The following is a 21,165-nucleotide window of genomic DNA, read 5'->3' on the forward strand; positions in this document are numbered from 1 at the left end:
CCTGGAGAAGGCAGTGGGGAAAAGCGTGGTGGAAAGAGTATGACAGAAAGAGCGTGGGCGTGGGTCTGTAGGACCATAGCTTGGGTCTGTGGATTGCTTATCCTCTGAAGCTCCATTCCCCTATCTGTAAAATAGTGTGACCCTTGTGGGTCGTGGTGAGTTTGAGAAACAATACACACAAAGAGCCCAGGATGCGCCACCAGTGTAGATGCTCCCAAAACCAGTATCCGTTTGCCTATGTATTACTTCTAATACTTCTAATACTATTAGAAGCCTTGGGGTTCATCATGCTTAAGAAGACTCTGAGCTCACTAAGTAGGTAGAGTTTATAATTATAAGATGATGGAGGATCTCAAATAACCCTGTTGATGCTAATGATTAACCTTCCCTGTTTCACTTTGGCCAATGAAGAAGGCTTGGGAAAGGGATCTTTGGTGCTTTCATTTTTTAAAGATGACAGTGATGATTGCTATTAGTTACTGAGTCCCTGGCCCAGAAGCCAGGAGGAGATGTGGTCCTGGGCAAACCCCATTCCCCCATGGGCTTCAGCTCAGTCATCTGCAGAGAGGGAGCAGAGCACATGGTGATTTCCAAGGCCTCTGAAGGGTGCAAACTGGAGGGGCAAAAACAGAGGGAGTGTTCTTATGGTTTATGATATTTTCCTCCTTAAAGTCCCAAACAATCAGCTGAGGACTCATGTTACTTGGATCCTAGTTAACAACAGTTTTTGGAATTTTGTGTTTTGTTTTGTTTTTGGTGCTTTAGCACAGGAATAGCCAGTTCGTGGATCACATGCTACAGGCTTAAGCAGGTGCACCCTGCTCGGCAGACCACAGTTCCCCTCACACGAGCAGCTCTGCATTCTGCCAGGTTTTATCACTCGGGGCCCTCATGTGTAGCATCTCACCCACCTGTGAACAAAGCTCACACTGCTTCCTGGTGCTGGTAGAATCCCTTGTGATCCATCTGCAGCAGCAGCTTTTACCACCCCACCTAACCCAGGCAAAGCCCCTGGAAGAAATGAGCCTATAAAGCCCGGGAGACATTACTGTGGCCAAAGGCTTGAGCCACAGGCAGGCATTTGCTTTACTCTCTAAGTAGTAGTGACCCAGACCTGACCAATCCTTTCTCCAGGGGTCAGTGTCTTCACCTACAAATGGGAATCACTTGCCAGCCTGCCTTCCACACAACAAAAGGAAGCTAATGCAATAGAAAGAGAAGGTGTGCCCAGTAAGTTCTTTTGAAGTAGGTGTTACCTGAATATATAACTAGCCACAGTTAGATTCAGTGTGATGATGATTATGATGACGAGGATGAGGATGAAGATGATAGCTAGCATTTATTGAGTGCTTCCTGTGAACCAGGCCCGGTGCTAAAATCTTTATAGACATTGTGTCAGGTAATCTTCCCAATATGAGACAAGTCCTAGTACTATAACCTTTTTATAGGGGTAGAAACTGAAGCTTAGAGGTTAAAGGTGACATGCTTAGAAGGCAACAGATGAGCCATGTGTGTCTAAATCTGAAGCCCTTCATGCCTTTGCTCCCCTTACCCATTTATTTCTCTCCTGTTTCCTTCATTCTTTGAACAAACATTTATTGAATGCTTAATATATGCCAGACCCAGAGCTTGGCACTGTAGCTGCGGTGATGAGCACTATTTGAGTCTTGCTGTCATTGAGGAAAGGTCGGGGTAGAGAAACAACCCAAATTATAAATACATAACTGCTCATCATGATGATATAAAGCAAAAGATCAGGGTGCTTTGTGTGTAATGGGGAAGATTGCATTTAAACTGGGTCCAAAGACAGCTATTTGGAGGGAGAGATATTTGAATTAAAGCATGAGCAGAAGTTAGCCAGGAAAAGAGAGAGAAGAAAAGGTTCCAAGCAGTGAATGGCCAGTGCGGAGGCCCAGATGCAGGAACAATCTTGGTGTCTTAGAGAAAGAACAAAGAAGGCCAGTGAGTCTAGCATTAGCTTGGCCAGTACAGTAGCCACTAGCCACATGGGGCCAGTTTAATTACTTAAGTTATATTAAAATTCAGCTCCTCAGTTGCATAGCCAAATTTCAGGTGCTCAGTAGCCACAGATGGCTGCCATCTTGAACTGCTCAGATTCTACTGAGCCGTTCAATTCTGTGATGGTGGAGGCATGATAACTTGTATAACACTCACGGCATCAGTAGTCTCAGCAGCATTAGCAGAAGGAGGGATGGGAGCTGAGGCCGAGAGCAGGGTAGGGCCAGATCACACACCACTTTGTGGGCAGCAGAGTTAGGATTTCATTCTGAGCAAGCTGGAAAGCCACTGAAAGGTCATAAGCATGAAAGTGGTCAGATCACATTTACATTTTAAGATCTCTTGGGCTGCTATTTTCTGGGTCAGAAAGCAGTCTAGCCAGGAGGCTCCTGCCCAGAGGAGTGGGGATGATGGTGGCCTGGACCCAGCGATGGGGAAGAGGTGGGGAGAAGTTTCTAGAAATAGAAGTGGTGGGGCAAGGGCTCTGGGCTAGCATCTCAGGAGCATGCACTCATGGAGACAAGCCCTCTGCTAATGGTGGGTGCCACGGGCTCTTCCCTGTCTGCTCCATTTGGGAGCCTAGAACTAGACTGAAGTGAAGGTTAAGAAGTTTAAGTCCACCTGAGAGCCAGCCCCAGAAGCTTTGCCATATTCCAGCCTCAATGTCTTGGTCAGGACACCATGGCCTTCCCCCGAGACCCCTGAGGACCATCTCTGGCTCTCCCCCAACCCTGATGACAATGCTTTCCCCAAACAGAAATCCTAATCGATAGTTTGATGGGCACAAGGGGAGGTATGAAGACAACAGGTTGGTAGTTTATACAATGAGCCTATTTCGGAAAGTCCAGGACATGTGGTCACGGTGCCTATGGCTCGGGTGATGTTTCATGGTCTCAGATATTCCCTAACACAAAAATGAGAGGTTGCCTTTCAGTGCTGACATGCCATCCAAAGGCCAAGACCTGGCCAATGAGGACGAAGTGACATCCTGGGGCTTTCTGCAATGTTCCCATTGGGTCTTCAATGAAAACGAATACTAAGCACTTATTATGTGCTAAGCATAACACTGTGCCAAGTATTCTGCTTATGTTATCTCATTTAATCCTTGTCCTAGCTCCATTAGGGAGTGTTATTATCTCCATTTGCATCTGAGGAAACTGGAGGTGTAATAACTTGCAAGTAAGTGCCGGGCTGAGATTCCAACACATTTCCTCAAAGTCTGTGCTTTTTACATTGTGCTATGCACACTCACACATGCACACACACACACACACACACACACGCACATATGCACACATGTTCCCAGACCCTTCTGTTCACTCTGCTGCCCACTCAGTTGAGATCCAAGGCCCAGGAACTCCTCAAGGTCTGGGCCCAGCTTGACAACAGTTCAAACAACAGGACTATTTTTAACTTAGTGCCCACTGAAGGTGCCCAGACACACAAGCTACAAAACTGTCAGAGCTGGCCAAAGCAAAACAACCCCTTCCCTCTCTGCTTGGTCTCTTCTCTCCACCTGCCCTACTCCCCACCCACTTCCACTGCAGAAATGCCAGTAGAGGGTATGCTGGGCCCAGGAACCAAGCCTACAGTCCTGGGTTCGCTGCCAGGCACCTCCCTGCTCCTGAGCCTCAGAGCTTCTCTGCACCAGCCTGGCATGGGGTGTGGGCTCTATGGCTGGACTGCGAGTGTCATGGGGATATGATAAACTTGTTTTGGAAACCCTGCAACTCAGGCCCCCACCCCAGCTTTTGGAGTGCTTGCAATCAACAATTGAGGATATATCCTTTGGCCACATTTTAAAAGTGTCCAGGCTCACGGCCAACCAAGCCTCTCCAAATCCCACAGACTGCAGAGAGCCTGGGCCATGTCTCCCCTCAATCCCCACCAGCTGCAGGGACATAGTCAAGATGACGAAAGTTGTGAGCCAGGGAGAGCTGCACCCTGAAACACAACTGGCATTTACAGAGAAATATAGTGGGTTCGTGGTGGTGCTACAGATCCACCACCCAGTGCTGGTGGAGGTTGATTTGGGAACCTGCCTCAATATTAACATGGCAATAATGACTTCAGCCCCCTGCCCCTGCCACCACCAGCCAAGCGAGGCCTTGACTAGTCAACCAACGAGTATCTTCAAAGCCATCACTGCAGAACTAGGAACAGAGAGAACAGGGTTATCTCGGCAAGACCCACAGAAGTAACTCCCACCAGCCTCATAAACTCCTCTCATGCTGACCTGTACTGTGTTCCTCCTACCAAGCCAGATCCCCTTCCTCCAAAACACGGGAGAAATCATCAAAATCAAAAGGGCAATGTTTTTCCTCCCACTTCCTGCCATTTTGGCGTTTCAATGAAAGCTTGTTGTCTACTCACACTTAATAATTCACCTTTGTTTATGACTCCATTTGTTTTCTCTTTTCCTAAAATATTAAATCAAAACAACAGATCGATCTGGGGATAGTAGTAGACACATCTCAAAAGGGTGGGGAAGGTTGAGTGAGCATCCGACAATAGCAAATGCTTAACAAATCTTAGCTAATAATGGTTCATTAAATGTCTATTGAACACCTGCTGTGAAAGACATGATAAAGTAGTAGTTATGAACATTAGCTTTGGAATGAGAACTCTCTGGTTCCACCATCTGGATAAAATTCTTAAGCTCTCTGATCTTCCAATTCCTCCTCAATAAAATGAAAATCATGATAGTATCACACAGGGTTGTTATAAGGATGAAATAAGATACTTTATGTGAAGCCTTTAACAAGCACTTGGCATTTAATAAGTGCTCCATAAGTATCAGCTAATAGTGGAGGAGAAAAAGAGATGAATCTTTCCAGTAAGGTGGGCCCAGTATTGTGACACCAAGGAACACACAGGTGCTCTCTATGAGGTTCATAAGGGGTCTAACCCAGAGGGTCAGTTCAGAGAAGCCTTCCTGAAGAGGTCTTGTGAGAAGTCCACTGTGTAGAAGTGGAGAGTGGGGAGTCTGTGCAAAGGACCTGAGGCAGGAGAAAGCCACGCCCCCAATGGAACCATTTGACCCAAGGGAAGGGAAAAAGTTGGGAAGCAGAAAGAGATAAGGCTGGAGATCTGGGTGGGGGTCAGTCTGTGAAAGGCCTACTTACTGTGAAGCCTTCATCCTGGAAGAAATGGGGAGCCACTGCAGGATGTTCAGCCGGCGAGCAGGCATGACCCAGTGGCACTGAGAGAAGTCACCCTAAGCAGCAGTGTGGGGCACAGGATGTCATTCCTGCCCTTCATTCAGCAATGGCAGTGTACATACTAGATGATGCAGCAGGGATAGTTGTACAGTATAATGTAGTATAGCATAGCATAGTATAGTATAGAATAGTTGATATGGTATAGTGTAACACAGTACAGTATAGTTGGTATAGTATAGTGTAGCACAGTATAGTATAGTTAGTATACTACAGTACAGTGCAGTATAGTTAGTTTAGTATAGTTAGTGTAGTATAGTGCAGTATAGTTAGTATAGTACGGTATAGCATAGTTAGTACAGTCTAGTTTGTATAGTACAGTAGGTACAGTAGAATGTAATATATGGTACAGCATAGTATAGTATAGTATGTACAGTATAGTATAGTTAGTACAGTACAGTATGGTATGATTGGTATAGTATGCTGCAGTATAATACAATATATTATAGTTGGTACAATACAGTATAGTTAGTATAATACAGTACAGTATAGTATAGCACAGTACAGTATAGTTAGTATAGTATAGTGCAGTATAAGTATAGTACAGTAGAGTATAGCATAGTTAATGTAGTCTAGTTTGTATAGTACAGTATGTATAGTAGAATGTAATATACGGTGCCGTATAGTTAGTATAGTACAGTATAGTATAGTTAGTACAGTACAGTATGGTATGATCAGTATAGTATGCTGCAGTATAATACAATATAGTACACTTGGTACAGTACAGTATAGTTAATATAATACAGAACAGTATAGTATAGCATAGCACAGTATAGTTAGTATAGTATACTACAGTATAATACAATATAGTATAGTTAGTACAGTACAGTTAGTATAGTATAGTACAGTATAGTACAGTATAGTACAGTATACTGTGGTAAATATAATATACTATAGTATCATACAATATAGTATAGTTGGTACAGCACAGTACAGTACAGTTGGTATAGTACAGTGTAGGATAGTGTAGATAGTACAGTACAGTAATAGTATAGTTAGTATAGTGCAGTACAGTACAGTGCAGTATGATATAGTATAGTATAGTTGGCATGGTATACTACAGTATAGTCAGTATAGCTGGTCTGGTATACAATGTAGTTAGTGTAGTATAGTATAGTACAGTATAGCATAGTTAATATAGTGTGGTACAGTACAGTATAGTTGCTATAGTATGGTACAGTATAGTTAGTACAGTATGGTGTGGCATAGAACAGTATAGTTAGTATAGTACAGTATGGTGTGGCATAGAACAGTATAGTTAGTATAGTACAGTATGGTGTGGCATAAAACAGTATAGTTAGTATAGTACGGTATGGTGTGGTATAGTACAGTATAGTTAGTATAGTACAGTATGGTGTGGTATAGTACAGTATAGTTAGTATAGTACGGTATGGTGTGGTATAGAACAGTATAGTTTGTATAGTACAGTATAGTGTGGTATAGAACAGTATAGTTAGTATAATACAGTATGATGTGGTATAGAACAGTATAGTCAGTATAGTATGGTGTAGTACAGTTACTATAGAATAGCACAGTGGCTGCTCAATGATACTGAGCACCTACTATATGCCCAGCAGTGTGCTAGATGCTGCAGAGTTACATCTGGAAACACAAATCCCTGCCCCCTCGTGTACACAGACCGTGAACTTCATGAATAAATACACCATAGAATATGCTTGAATATTCCATGTAAAATGCAGAGCAGTGGGGAGAATGTGCAGACCCAACTTGATGGTCAGAGGAGGCCTCACTGGAAGGTGATTTTGAACCAGGATTGAGATGAGGGCGTGCACAAGCATCCAAGGGAAGAGTGTGCTGGACAAGTGGAAGAGCAACTGCGAAGCCACTGATGTGGAATGTGCCTGCACATTTCCAGAGAGCCTGAAGCCAGGGTGGCTGGGGCAAAGCAAGCAGGGGGCTAAGAGAAGCAGTGGAGACTGAGTGTGAGCTGGAGGGGCAGATCTGGTGCCACCATTTTAAAAACTCATATACTACTCTGGGACAATGCTTGTCCAGGTGTCTCAGGTTGTGACTGACAGCCTGAGTTATCATTTAAGTCAGCATGGAGTTAATGTTTTGCTTTCTACCCTTCATGAGCTCTAGTCTCTTTGCTTCTACTTGTATCTCTTCCAGTCTGTTCTCCACACAGGAAAAAGAGAGATCATCTTAAATTGAGGATCTTTGCTCTACACTTTGATATAAAGTCCCAAGTCCTTACTATGGTCTCCTAGGAAGGCCCTGCATGGGCCTCGATCAAAATCAGATTTATTTATTCTCATCAGGGTGGGTGAGATTGAATACAAGTGCTCCTCAAAGCCACATCTTAAAGCATCTTGACATCTGCCACCTACTAATCCCCCCAAAGTGCCTAATGTGGTGTCTTCTACTACAAAGGCATTCAATTAGTGTTTGCTCATTTGGGTATGACTTGAGGTCTGAATGTGGCCTCTGTATCCCTTTCCCCTGCTATAAATTATTCTATTTCAGATGCTGATTCCAACTGCTTGAAAACAAGTGGCATCAAAAGTCAAGATGGTCACAGTCATAGTAGAACAAGTAAGTGCAGGGCCGGTTTTCATTTCTAATTTCTTAAAACCATTCCTAAGACAAAGTCATCTACTTTAATAAGCTTTGAAACTAACATTTGAGTTGGACCAGTTACTCCCCAAAGAAGGTAGTAAAGAAATCAATAATTGCTTTTATATGTATTATCGAAATCAGATTGATTTCTTCTCATAAGAGTGGGTGAGATTGAGCATCTGACAATAGCAAATGGTAAACAAATCATAGCTAATAATTATCCATTAAATGTCTATTGAACCATTAAATGTCTTTCGTATTGAACACCTACTATGAAAGACATGATCATAGTTGTAAACATTAGCTTTGGAATGCAAACTCTCTGGGTTCAAGTTCTGGCTCCACCATCTGGAGCCAGGTCCAATCCTGGGTCCACTGTGGCTTCTTCTCAGAGGAGGATAACAAAGAAAACACTGGGAACTGGCAATCCTATTAGCTTCCTCAGCACTAAGAGATCTGCCCAGAGCAGTGTCAAGCTTGTAATTTCACAAACATGTGTGAAGAAAACAATTGCTATATGCTGGATGTGATTCTAACCACTTGATATGTATTAAATCATTAAATCCTCTAACCTATCCTAGGAGACAGGTACTCTTATTATCCCATTTTATAGATAAAGTAACTCTAAGAGTTTATGGTTATAAAGGTACGAAGAGGTGAATTCAGGACCCAGACCCAGGCAGTGGGACTCCAGAGCTGGTCTTAACCACCAATCATAGAGTAAGAGAAATACCAGCCTGTCATGAAAAATGAAATTTCAGGATCAGTCCACCCAGACAGTTGTGGCTATAGAATCATACAACCATGCTGCCTGTCAGAAAAAAGAATGAAAAGATCATCTGACGGTCATTTCATTCATTCCATAAAAATTAAACTGTAGTTCCATAGAACATCTGTGAGTCATAGTGTTGCCAGTCAATGTAAATTGGGTGTCTCTGAATGTGTGTTTCACAGTTGCTTCAATGGGAGACACAGACATGTCACAGCTCAGTAAGTTTCCAGGTAGAGCAATCAGTCATAACAATGGGAAATATTCCCACAAAGCAGCAATTCTCATGAGCTAGTGAGAAATTGTACATCTCTTCTCTTAAAATTAAAAAAACAAGCTGGACATGGTGGCTCACGCCTGTAATCCCAGCACTTTGGGAGGCTGAGGCGGGTACATCCCCTGAGGTCAGGAGTTCGAGGCCAGCCTGGTCAACATGGCAAAACCCCATCTCTACTAAAAATACAAAAAATTAGCAGGCGTGATGGTAGGTGCCTGTAATTCCAGCTACTTGGGAGGCTGAAGCAGGAGAATCACTTGAACCCAGGAGGTAGAGGTTGCAGTGAGCCGAGATCACGCCATTGCTCTCCAGCCTGGGTGACAGAGTGAGACTCTGTCTCAAAAAAATAATAACAATAAATTTAAAAAACAATTGTAAATAGCTAATGTTTTCCCCTTTTCAAAGGCCTCCAAAGTTCTCATCTATGGGAATTTGTACGAGACCTGCTTCTATCTCCTGAAGAAAACTGTGGCATTCTGGAATGGGAAGATAGGGAACAAGGAATTTTTCGGGTGGTTAAATCAGAAGCCCTGGCAAAGATGTGGGGACAAAGGAAGAAAAATGACAGAATGACATACGAAAAGTTGAGCAGAGCCCTGAGGTAAGTTAATAGCATAAAATACCATGAGCCTTCAAGAAGAGTTATATAAAATCGCTGGCTGTAGAAAATTACACTGTTTTCGCAGGTTTTTTACTTGATAATGGAAAGGTCATGAGACAAAACTTTGGTTGTTAGTTACAGGTAGGATTATGGTTTGTAACTTGACACGCCATCCTTAGCATTCTTGGCAGTATTCCCCAGGGATCACTCTGAATCCAGGCCATCTCGCACACCCACACACACACAAAAAAACACACGTTTTGAACTGAGAATGGTGAGTTTCAGTCTTCAAGATGTCTGTGAAAGGTTTAAGTGTAAGTTGATAACGGGGCGTGAAAATACCAGGTCAACCAAAGACCAGCCTTGTCACCTGAGAGGAATGAGGAGACAGTGTTTGTGTTCTGTTGTTTTCCTAGGGTGCAAGCTCTCCCAGAATTTCTCTTCTGCTTGCTTTTTCAGATACTACTATAAAACAGGAATTCTGGAGCGGGTTGACCGAAGGTTAGTGTACAAATTTGGAAAAAATGCACACGGGTGGCAAGAAGATAAGCTATGATCTGCTCCAGGCATCAAGCTCATTTTATGGATTTGTCTTTTAAAACAATCAGATTGCAATAGACATTGGAAAGGCTTCATTTTCTTCTCTCTCTCTTTTTTTTAACCTGCAAACATGCTGATAAAATTTCTCCACATCTCAGCTTACATTTGGATTCACATTTGTTGTCTATGGGGGGTGACAGCAGCGACTCTTAAGAAATCCTTTCTTCTCCGTAAGGGGATGAGGGGATGATCTTTTGTGGTGCCTTGATCAAACGTTATTTTCCTAGAGTTGCGGAATGACAACAGCCCATGCCATTGGTGCTGATCAGAGAAAAACTATTCAATTCTGCCATTAGAGACACATCCGATACTCCCATCCCAAAGGTTCAAAAGTGTTCAAATAACTGTGGCAGCTCACCAAAGGTGGGGGAAAGCATGATTAGTTTGCAGTTTATGGTAGGAGAGGGTGAGATATAAGACATACATACTTCAGATTTTAAATTATTAAAGTCAAAAATCCATAGAAAAGTATCCTTTTTTTTTTTTTGAGACGGGTTCTCGCTATGTTGCCCGGAGCTGGTCTTGAACTCCTAGGCTCAAGCGATCCTCCCACCTCGGCCTCCCAAAGTACTGTGATTACACGTGTGAGCCACGGCACCTGGGCAGAAAAGTATCTTAATTAGTGAAAGAGCTGAGCCATCGAACTGGGACATAATTGGATTTAGCATAAGTTCTTAGTAAGTTTCTTAACCAGAGCATCTTTTTTACCACTCAGCAAAACTTCCACAGACATCTTTCTGGACTTAAACACTTAACATTAACCACATTATTAATTGTTGCTGAGTTTATTCCTGATGGCTGACATCTGATATGCAGAGTTAGTCAACAGACACTGGCATCAATTACCAAATCACTGCTGTTTCTAGGATTCAAGCTGTCAACACAATAAAATCATAATTCATTGATTCCATCTCTGGTCCAGATGTTAAACATTTATAAAACCGGAAATGTCCTAACAACTCTGTAACGGTCAATTAAATTGCGAGTCTTTGTTTTGTCTTCCTACCTGATGTGTATTCAAATGCTGAAACACATACTCCCTTGACAAAAATAGTGACAGTGAATTTACACCAATAAATGTTCATGGGTTAAGGTCTGCACTGACATTTTCTCATCAATCACTGGAATGTAAGTTATTAGTGGCTTACAACTAGGTGGACTGCCCCTAGGACTTCTATTTTACCAGAGCAGGAATCAATTGGTGAGGCACTGAACTGCTGTACAGGCTGCAGACCTCCGTACTTAAAGTTGAACTTCAAAGTAACCTGTTTTAAAAAATGTGAATTACTGTAAAATAATCTGTTTTTGGATTCATGTGTTTTCCAGGTGGATATAGTTTGTAAACAATGTGAATAAAGTATTTAACATGTTCAACTGTCTGTGTATCATTCAATTCAGCATGGTAGGCTCAGCAAAACACTGACAACCTGTAAAACCTTTGGTGACGCTTCCATTTCCTAGCAGTTGTGTTTGGAGATTTATCTTTTATTTTTGGAGATGGGTTCTTGCTTATTGCCTAAGCTGGCCTTGAACTCCCGGGCTCAGGTGATCCTCCCATCTCAACCTCCCAAGTACCTGGATTACTATGAACCTTTGCCAAATCCACACCACACCCAGCAGGCTGGAGATTTTTAAAGAGCCCAAAAAGATGCAAGAAATATATGGGGTAATCTTACCCTCCACCTTTAATATCATAAGACAGAGGTTCCCATCACAAAATGGATTTCATTGGCGTGCATAGCCTACAGATGCATTTTTGTTTGGTGCACATAGCATTGTCTGTTTTTTTGAGCTTTTCTTTTATTTCTTACTGTGACTTCATTGCCTTATTTAGAAATCGAAAGATTCACCTAAAAATCCAGATTTCTAGCTTCTCTTTTAAAATCATATCTGGCAACACTAGTTTCTCAGTCTCTTGTGGTGTTAATTTCCTGGAGCTAAATTGAAGTTGCACCTTTGGACAGAGGATTTGGTCACTTTCTACTGCCTTCTGGCCATACAGGTTGTCAGCTGTCATTCAACTTTGTTCTTGCACTACTGATGGTTGTTGTTAAAGCATCCAGAATGCCTTTACATTTTGAATGTGGGACCCATGTCCTGGCCATCTGAAGAGGTAAGTACCATGTTAATGGACCAGTCAGGATGAAAGGAAAGACTGTCCAGGAGAAGAGAAATTAGCTAACAGGAGGGGAATGGGGAATTTTCAGGCGAGAGCTTGGCAGTGACAATAAAGCAGAGCCAAGCAGCTCAGAGGCATGGCAGGGACTGGGGTGGGGCAAACAGGCAGAAGTGGGCAGGACTGCAGAGAAACACATTGTCTAGGAGATGTGGATGCTTTCCCTCCCACCCCCTGGGCACCAAGCAGTTCAGAGAACGAAAACATTCATCCTTCTTGCTACTCAAGAAATTTTCATTTTAGGAAACCATTAAACTAGCATCCTCTTTGTATTAGCTTTCTAGGGCTGCCTGTGAAAAATTACCAAAATTGATGGCTTAAAACAACAGAAATGTCTTCTCTCGCCGTTCTGGAGGCTACAAGTCTGAAATCAAGGAAGCCATAGGCTCTAAGAAAGAATCCTTCCAAAAAGAAAAAGAAAAGAAAAAAGAAGAAAAAAGAATCCTTCCCTTTTTCTTCCTGCTTCTGGTGACTCCACGTATTTCGTGACTTGTGGCTGCAAAACTCCAATCTCTGCCTCAGTCTTCCCATAACCTGCTCCTTCTTCTACCCTTTGGTCTCTTAGAAGGACACTTATTATTTGATTTAGGCCTCACCTGAGTAATCAGGATAACTTCCTCTTGATTTTTTTTTTTTTTTTTTTTGAGACAAAGTTTCGCTCTTGTCACCCAGGCTGGAGTGCAGTGGTGCAATCTTGGCTCACTGCATCCTCTGCCTCCCGGGTTCAAGTGATTCTCCTGCCTCAGCCTCCCAACTACCTGGAGCTACAGGCACACACCACCATGCCCAGCTAATTTTTTGTATTTTTTAGTAGAGACGGGGTTTCACCATGTTGGCCAGGCAGATCTCGAACTCCTGACCTCAGGTGATTCGCCTGCCCAGGCCTCCCAAAGTGCTGGGGTTACAAGCGTGAGCCACCACGCCCAGCCTCCTCTTGATCTGTAACTTATGACATTGCAAAAATCCTTTTTCCAATTGAGTCACTCTCACAGGTTCCAGGGATTAGAACATGGATATATCTTTTGGGGGATCACTGTCCACTTCACCACACTCTTTAAAGTAAGAGTTTTACTTAAACATATAGCTCCATAATACAATTCATTGAAGGACAGAAAATACAAGGGACTGTTTAAAATGGTACACTTAGCCTAGCACCGTGGCATACACCTGTAATCCCAGAACTTTGGGAGGCAAAGACAGGCGGATCGCTTGAGCTTAAGAGTTCGAGACTAGCCTGGCCAACATGACGAAACCCCATCTCTACAAAAATTACAAAAATTGGCTGGGCGTGGGGGTGTGCACCTATAGTCCCAGCTACTAGGGAGGCTGAGGCGGGAGGATAGCTTGAGCCCAGGAGGTTGAGGCTGCAGTAAGCTATGATTGCGCCACTGCACTCAAGTCTGAGTGACAGAGTGAGATGCTGTCTCAAATAAATTAATAAATACACTGCTACACTTTGAGCAAACAATACCAAAGCAAAACAACAAAAAAATTAAAGCAATAGATAATGCAAAATTCGCTTATCAAATAGTCAAATGAGGGAATAAGTACTTCCTTTGTTAAAAGGATCTGCAATAGAGCTTTCCATAGCAAACTTTCCATATATTAATATGGGATTGTTTACCTTTATCAGAGGTTCAAAATTATACAGAGCTGGCCAGGTGCAGTGGTTCACACCTGTTATCCCAGTATTTTGAAAGGTGAAGGCGGGCAGATCACTTGAGGTCAGCAATTTGAGGTCAGCCTGGCCAACATGGTGAAACTCTGTTATTACTAAAAATACAAAAATTAGCTGGACATGGTGGGGTGTATCTGTAATCCCAGCTACTCAGGGCCTGAGAAACAAGAATCACTCGAACTCGATTCAAGCGATTACAGAGGCGGAGGTTGCAGTGAGCCAAGATCATACCACTGCACTCCAACCTGGGCAGGAGAGTGAGAATCTACCTCAAAAAAAATATATATATATATATACAGAACTTTTTTAGCTGACTTCCACTAACTAACCCTTCACATCTTTAAAAGAGCTAATTAAAAAAAAAAAAAAAAAAAAAAAAAGTTAAGGCCTTCAGTTTGGCTTACCAGAGAGTTTAAAGTAGAATCTGGCCCTTTGCGCTTTGGTAATGCCATCAACTAACAGGCAAAGAAATGGCCCAAGTAGCTTGCTTGTGGCTTTTCTCCCAGAAAAGTGAGTGCTAAGAAGTTCTTAAAACACTTCTTTAGCACAGATCACAAATCAGAGTGATGCCCTTTATCCAGGAAAGAAAAAATTAATGTGATTGGTTTTGTTTTTGTTTTTCGTGATTGAGTCTCACTCTGTTGCCCAGGCTGGTGTGCAGTGGCACAGTCTTGGCTCGCTGCAACCTCCGCCTCCCAAGTTCAAGCAATTCTCCTACCTCAGTCTCCCAAGTAGCTAGGACTACAGGTGTGCACCACCACGTCTAGCTAATTTTTTGTATTTTTACTAAAGATGGGGTTTCAACATATTGGTCATGCTGGTCTCATACCTCTGACTTCAAATGATCTCCCCGCCTCAGCCTCCCAAAGTGCTGGGCATACAGGCAGGAACCACCATGCCTGGTCGAATTAATGTGTTTTTAAACCAAAATTCTGACAATTTAATATGAAACAAACTAGGCAATCCTTCACAGTGTTTCTAAAAGCCCAGACCGAGTCCTCCTTTTAGAAGAACAAGTCTCACAAGCAGCATGAGGTCAGAGATGACCAGGTCCATGCACATTTGTGTCATTCCACAATGTCTGACTTTCATTAAAGTAATCTCAATCACAAAAGGCAGGAGCGTCATGGAGTTCCCAAGGAGGCAGTGTGCCTCAGTGCTTCCCATTCACTCGGTAGTCAGAGCTGCAGGCACACAGGCTCAAGCCACTCCACAAGTCAGTCAATACGGCAGACCATACATAATAGTACACTTAAAATGTAAATGTTATAAACATTCCACAACAAAGTTACATTTAACATCGAAAGAAGAAGGATAGGGAAAAAGCGTTAATGAATCAGTTCAGGGAGAGCGACTAAGGCAAAAAGAATCTCCTGGTCTGGGCCAGGCAGTCCAAGAGCCTTCAGTGGCAGATGCCAGGTGATTATCACGATTAACAGCAAGATGGTGTTAGTTAAGACGGCCACTTCGAGCTGCACAAGTCCTGTTTCTTTTTACAGCCACAGTCCTCTGGTGAAGACTGATAGTGGAAAAGTGTGCTTGTTGATGTCCTCATCTGGTTGGATGCAGTCTTTATTTATTAAGCAAACATCTTGTCCCTGTTGGCAAAGTGCCCTGTGAAATATAAGATGGAGTCTCTTTCTAAGATGGAGTTACTTATGTCAAGGGTGCTTGACACAACAAAAGAACCGATTTTTAAATATTAGGAGTCTAATATTTACATTTTTAGATAATGGTGTGGTAGAGTATAGGTGAAAAACACCTTTTTTTTTGAGACGGAGTCGTGCTGTGTCACCCAGGCTGGAGTGCAGTGGCGCAATTTCAGCTCACTGCAACCTCTGCCTCCTGGGTTCAAGCAATTTTCCTGCCTCAGCCTCCAAGTGGCTGGGATTACAGGCACCCGCCACCATGCCCAGCTAATTTTTTTTGTATTTTTATTACAGACGGGGTTTCACCGTAGTGGCCAGGCTGCTCTCGAACTCCTGACCTCATGATCCACCTGCCTCAGCCTCCCAAAGTGCTGGGATTACAGGTAGAAGCGACCGCAGCCGGCCTGAAAAACACCTTTTAAGATGAGGATGCAAGAAATGGAAATGTTATGTCCACACAAAAATATGTACATAAATGTTCATACCAGCACTATTCATAATAGTCAAAAAGTAGAAACAGCCCAAATGTCCATCAAATGATAAATGGATAAATAAAACATAGTAAATTCATATAGTGGAATATTATTTGGCAATTTAAAAAATGAAGCACTCATAGATGCTACAATGTGTAAGAATCTTGAAAATATTATGCTAAGTGAAAGAAGCCAGTCACAAAAGACCACATATTGTATGATTCCATTTAAGTGAAACGTGCAGAGCAGGCAAATCTTAGATTCATGATGGCCGAGGGCTGGGAGCAAGGTTAAGAAAGAAATGTAGAGTGGCTGCTAATTGGGGTGATGAAAATGCTCTAAAATTGATTGTGGTGCTAGCTGTACAATTCTGTGAATATACAAAAAAATTTACTCGTATATTTTAAATGGGTGGTTTTTATGGTACGTGAATTATATCTCAATAAAGCTCTTATTTTAAAAAAGAGAAGAAAAAAGGAAGAAGAAAGAAAAGAGAAAAAGGAGGATGATGAGGACAAGGACAAGAAGAGAGAGGATGAGGAGGAAGAAGAATGAGGAGGAGGAGGAGAAAGGGAGGAGGAGAAGGAGAGCGGGGCATGGTGACGTGTGCCTGTAGCCTGAGTTACTCGGGAGGCTGAGGCCAGCCTGGGCAACACAATGATATGCCATCTCTAAAATAAATAAATAATGAAGAAGGCAGTGTGAATGACCAACTGTGTCAAACACTGCTGAGAGGCCATGTAAGACAAAGACTAAGAATGGACCACTGGATATTTTTTGTGTGGTAAAATATACACAAAACTTACCATTTAGCCATTTGTAGGTGTAGAGTTCAGTAGCATTAAATACATTCACACTGTTGTGCAACCATCACCACCAACCATCTACCATCTCCAGAAGTTCTCACCTTTACAAATAAAAAGCGCAGGGGCACAATCTTGGCTGACTGCAACCTTTGCCTCCCGGGTTCAAGCGATTCTCCCACCTCAGCTTCACGAGTAGCTGGGATTACAGGTGCACACCACCACACGCAGCTAATTTTTGTATTTTTAGTAGAAATGGGGTTTCACCACGTCGGCCAGGCTGATCTCAAACTCCTGACCTCAGGTGATCCACCTGCCTTGGCCTCCCAAAGTGCTGGGTTTACAGGCATGAGCCGCTGCACCCAACCCAATAAATCTATGTTTCTTTGTCTACAAATATAACAGTCTCAAAGTGTACTCAAATACAGGGGGAATTCAGGCAGGAGGGTTTGACAGAGGAGTAAAGAAATTTGAGCTAAAAGACCAAGAATGAGTTTGTATCTGTCTGTTAGTGGTCTAATGATTTCCTGAAGCCTGTAACTTAGGAACTCCTGAAAGTACAAACTGGTTTGGTTTTTTGTTTTGTTTTTAGTTGTTGTTTTTGTTGTTGTTTTGAGACAAGGTCTCACTCTGTTGCCCAGGCTGGAGTGCAGTGGTGCAATCATGGCTCACTGCAGGCTCAACCTCCTGGGCTCAAGAGATCCTCCTGCCTCAGCCTCCCTAGTAGCTGGAACTACAGGCATGAGCTACCACACTCGGCTAATTTTTGTATTTTTTGTACAGACAGGGCTTTGCCATGTTGCCCAGGCTGGTCTCCAACTCCTGAGTTCAAGTGATCCTTCTGCCTTGGCTTCCCAAAGTGCTGGGATTACAGGCATGAGCCACCACACCCGGCACAAACTGGTTTTGAATATGAAAGGAATAAACATTTTCAAGGAAAACAAACTTTCATTTAGTATTCAGAACTCATCTTTAAAGTCTTCCATGTGATTTTCAACCATGATAAGCAAATATGGGTTTTAAAAAGAAGGAAGAGGAAAGTAACTAGTGGTTCTGAGCCCATATTTTAAAAACTCAATCATAGGTAAGTGAGCGAATGGACAAGAGATTTAAGTAATTTTCAAAGTTAGGGCATTTGCTATTTTATCAGTGGCTCAGAAGGCTGTCCAAAGGCTATAGATTTAAACAGATAACATGGTGTCCTCGAGATACTGGCATTTCCATTTTTAAGGGTAAATATCTGAAAATGATGATGTTCAAATTAAGAGTCTGGTGGCAGTTTACAGTTATACATGGAGTTGAAAGAAATCAAATACCATCTCTATTCTTATATACGGATTATTTATTGTAAAAATGTAAGCAATTACAAATTGATCTGTTGCGAAATCAGTGCAAATTAACATTAATGTAATTCCAAGTGAAAAAAATGAATTTGATCAATTATAATCAGGAATAAACATTAAACCATGATGGTGCTCAAGTTATTTTCTGACGACACTGGTGTATTAAATGTGCTTTTCCTATGAGAACCTTAGAAAAATAAAAACTTCTGAGTAGATCATCTTTATCTTTCCTTTTTATATAATTATAGCCATATTTTAATATAACAGGCCATGAGGTGATAGGTAAACACATAATTTCAACAAATTTTATCAAATAAAATCGTATTTCTAGCTAGAAACTTTCCTTCTAATCATTTTAAATGAATAATCCAACCAACTGTCAAAACAAATTTTTTTTTAAATGACTGTTAAATCCTAACCTTCATTTTCCCCTGGGGAAAGAGCATTAAAATTGTTACACGATCTGCTATGGAAAGCGGGATTCTCTATTTTGAAGCCACTAGCTTGCATTTGCGCATCTAGCACTGGAGAATCTTCATCCAGTGATGGGCGGGTTACATAGGTGAATGCTAAGCTTCGCTGCACAGGCGCAGGGCCCCGGCCTCACAGATTTGCCTTCTCCCTTGCAGCCAAGTGAGACTCGTACTGCACAAAGGTGTGAATCGCATTCTGTTTTAAGAGAACAAGATGGGCAGGTTAATCACGTCATAGGAAGCAACGTGATATTTACTTAGTTTTAATATGTATGCAAATGAAAATAATAATTCAGAATTCATTCACTTTAACTGTCTTAAATTGCCCAGGGCTAAAATGAAGAGTATGTGTTCTGCTGGTGAGTTCTTTTATCTCTCAAATGAATTTCTGCACAGCTGCTTAAGAAATCTAACAGTGGCAGGTAATGGCCCCTGCAGACTGTAATGCTGAGTGGTAACTAAGCCGCGCCTACTCCAACCTAGCACACACGGCCTCTGCGTGGCCAGGCTGCTCCCAGCTTACCTTAGGCTTCTCAGCATTGTACTTGTCCAGAAGAGTCTGGATGCGGGACCCGTAGTCAGGGTGGACCTCAGTGAAGTTCTTGACCTAAGGCCAAAAGAAAATAAATGCAAGCATTACTCTAACTCCCTACCATATCACTCCCCAGTGATGGTGGTTTCTCGGTGTTTACTCTACAGGGGAGGAAAGATGTTTCAGTAGGAGGCAGTACTACAGGTGTTTAATAATGCCAGCCTCAGAGTTAAGATGCAGGTCCAGTGAACACTCTGACATATACTGGCTGACCAACCTCGGACAGGTCACTTAACTTATCTGAGCTTATGTCCCTCTGCCAAAATGTGCAAGAAAATGACACCTAATCTGTATAATTTAAAAAATACTATTTGGTCTTTGTCCCCCATTCCTGACACAGATCTAAAACCCTTCGAATTTACTGTCTTTTATATACTACTAAGATGATCCATGGGGGCCTAGATAGCTTCCTGATGGAGGCTGGCACCAGGAAGAACAAGCATGCAATCAGAAGGTTAGAACTTCCAGCCCCACCCCCAAACCTCCAGGGAGGGGAGAGGGGCTAGAGATTGTGTTCAATCACCCATAGCCAATAATTTCATCAATCATGCCTATGTCATAAAACCTCCAGAAAAACCTGCAACTGGCAAGGTCAGCGAGCGTCTGGATTGCTGCACACTCCAGGAGCTGGAAGGGCGGTCCACCCAGGGAGGCACAGAAGCTCCGAGGCCTTCCCCCATGCCCCTCTTCCATTTGACTATCCCTGAGTTATATTCTTTATAATAAATCGGTAAACATAAGTAAATCATTTTCCTGAATTTTATGAGTCTTTCCAGCAAATTATCAAACCTGAGGAAAGGGCGTGCGAACCCCTAATTTGCAGTCAGAATCTGCAGAAGTGTGCATAACCAGGGTACCTCATTTGTCATCTAAAGTGGGAACTGACCCCTAAATCTTTGGGTTCTGACTCTAGCTCCAGGAGTTACTGTTAGAATTGAATTGAGTTATAGGACACACAGTTGCTGTCAAAGAATTAGAGAATTGCTTATTGTTGGGGAAAAAAACGCATACAACCTAGGCCAGGCACAGTGGCTCACACCTGTAATCCCAGCACTTTGGGAGGCTGAGGTGGGCGGATCACCTGAGGTCAGGAGTTCAAGACCAGTCTGGCTAACATGGCAAAACTCCATCTCTACTAAAAACACAAAAATTAGTCGGGCATGGTGGGACATGCCTGTAGTCCAAGCTACTGGGGAGGCTAAGGCAGGAAAATCTCAGGAGGCAGAGGTTGCAGTGAGCCAAGATCATGCCACTGCACTCCAGCCTGGGTGACAGAACAAGACTTCATCTAAAAAAAAAACCCACACAACCTACCTCACAGGATGCTGTGAGAAAAATGCAGAGAGGTGAGCTGCATTTACTGCATGGAAACAGCTGACCTCAGAGTAAGCGCTTAACAAGTTACAGCGATTTACATTGAGAAACGGGCCCAGACACAGCCTAAAGTTCATGTGAAGGATACAAGAACACTGGTACACGGCAGCGCAACTCCACATACTTCAGGCAGGAATTCCCCAGCAGACAGCAAGAGGAGCCATGGCACTGGGAACCCATAAAAGCCTTACAGTTTCAGCATATGTGAAAGGAGAATGCCAAGGGTTCCAGCTCAGTTCTGCTACCTGCAAGCTGTCTTATACATTCTCTCCAGTAAAAGAAGATAAATCCTGCCCTGCCTACTGCACAGAGCACCCGTCAGGCTCTCTGCTGATACTTGAACCCAGGCCCTTGGACACAGCCCAGACAGCTGCTTAGCCCAGCTGCCCCTAGGAACAGAGAAGAAGCAACTAGGGGCCAAGGAAAAAGGGGGATTTCTAGATTTGCAAAAAGCTTAGCTCTGGGACAGGCCAGGAAATCAGAAATGACAGGTCTTCATGCAGCTCAATGAGCGACCATCAGAAATACCCCAGCACCTTA

General features: G+C 42.8%; 2 protein-coding genes across 2 annotated transcripts in view; one reads left to right on the forward strand and one right to left on the reverse strand.

Moving 5' to 3' along the window:
- Positions 1-11,438, forward strand: part of ELF5 (E74 like ETS transcription factor 5) — a 35,808-nt gene extending 24,370 nt beyond the window's left edge. Inside the window, exons 5-7 of the mRNA XM_010358366.2 lie at positions 7,725-7,793; positions 9,269-9,464; positions 9,924-11,438. Coding sequence (XP_010356668.1) covers positions 7,725-7,793; positions 9,269-9,464; positions 9,924-10,020 — 362 coding nt within the window. The 3' untranslated portion in view covers positions 10,021-11,438. The remainder of the gene's footprint in view (positions 1-7,724; positions 7,794-9,268; positions 9,465-9,923) is intronic.
- Positions 11,439-18,167: 6,729 nt separating this feature from the next.
- Positions 18,168-21,165, reverse strand: part of CAT (catalase) — a 35,859-nt gene continuing 32,861 nt past the window's right edge. The window contains exons 12-13 of the mRNA XM_010358364.2: positions 19,183-19,266; positions 18,168-18,855 (exon numbers count right to left, since the gene is read on the reverse strand). Of these exons, the coding sequence (XP_010356666.1) occupies positions 18,790-18,855; positions 19,183-19,266 (150 nt within the window). The 3' untranslated portion in view covers positions 18,168-18,789. The remainder of the gene's footprint in view (positions 18,856-19,182; positions 19,267-21,165) is intronic.

The sequence above is a fragment of the Rhinopithecus roxellana genome, chromosome 15 (assembly GCF_007565055.1).
Source record: "Rhinopithecus roxellana isolate Shanxi Qingling chromosome 15, ASM756505v1, whole genome shotgun sequence".
In the NCBI taxonomy this organism is placed as follows: Eukaryota; Metazoa; Chordata; class Mammalia; order Primates; family Cercopithecidae; genus Rhinopithecus; species Rhinopithecus roxellana.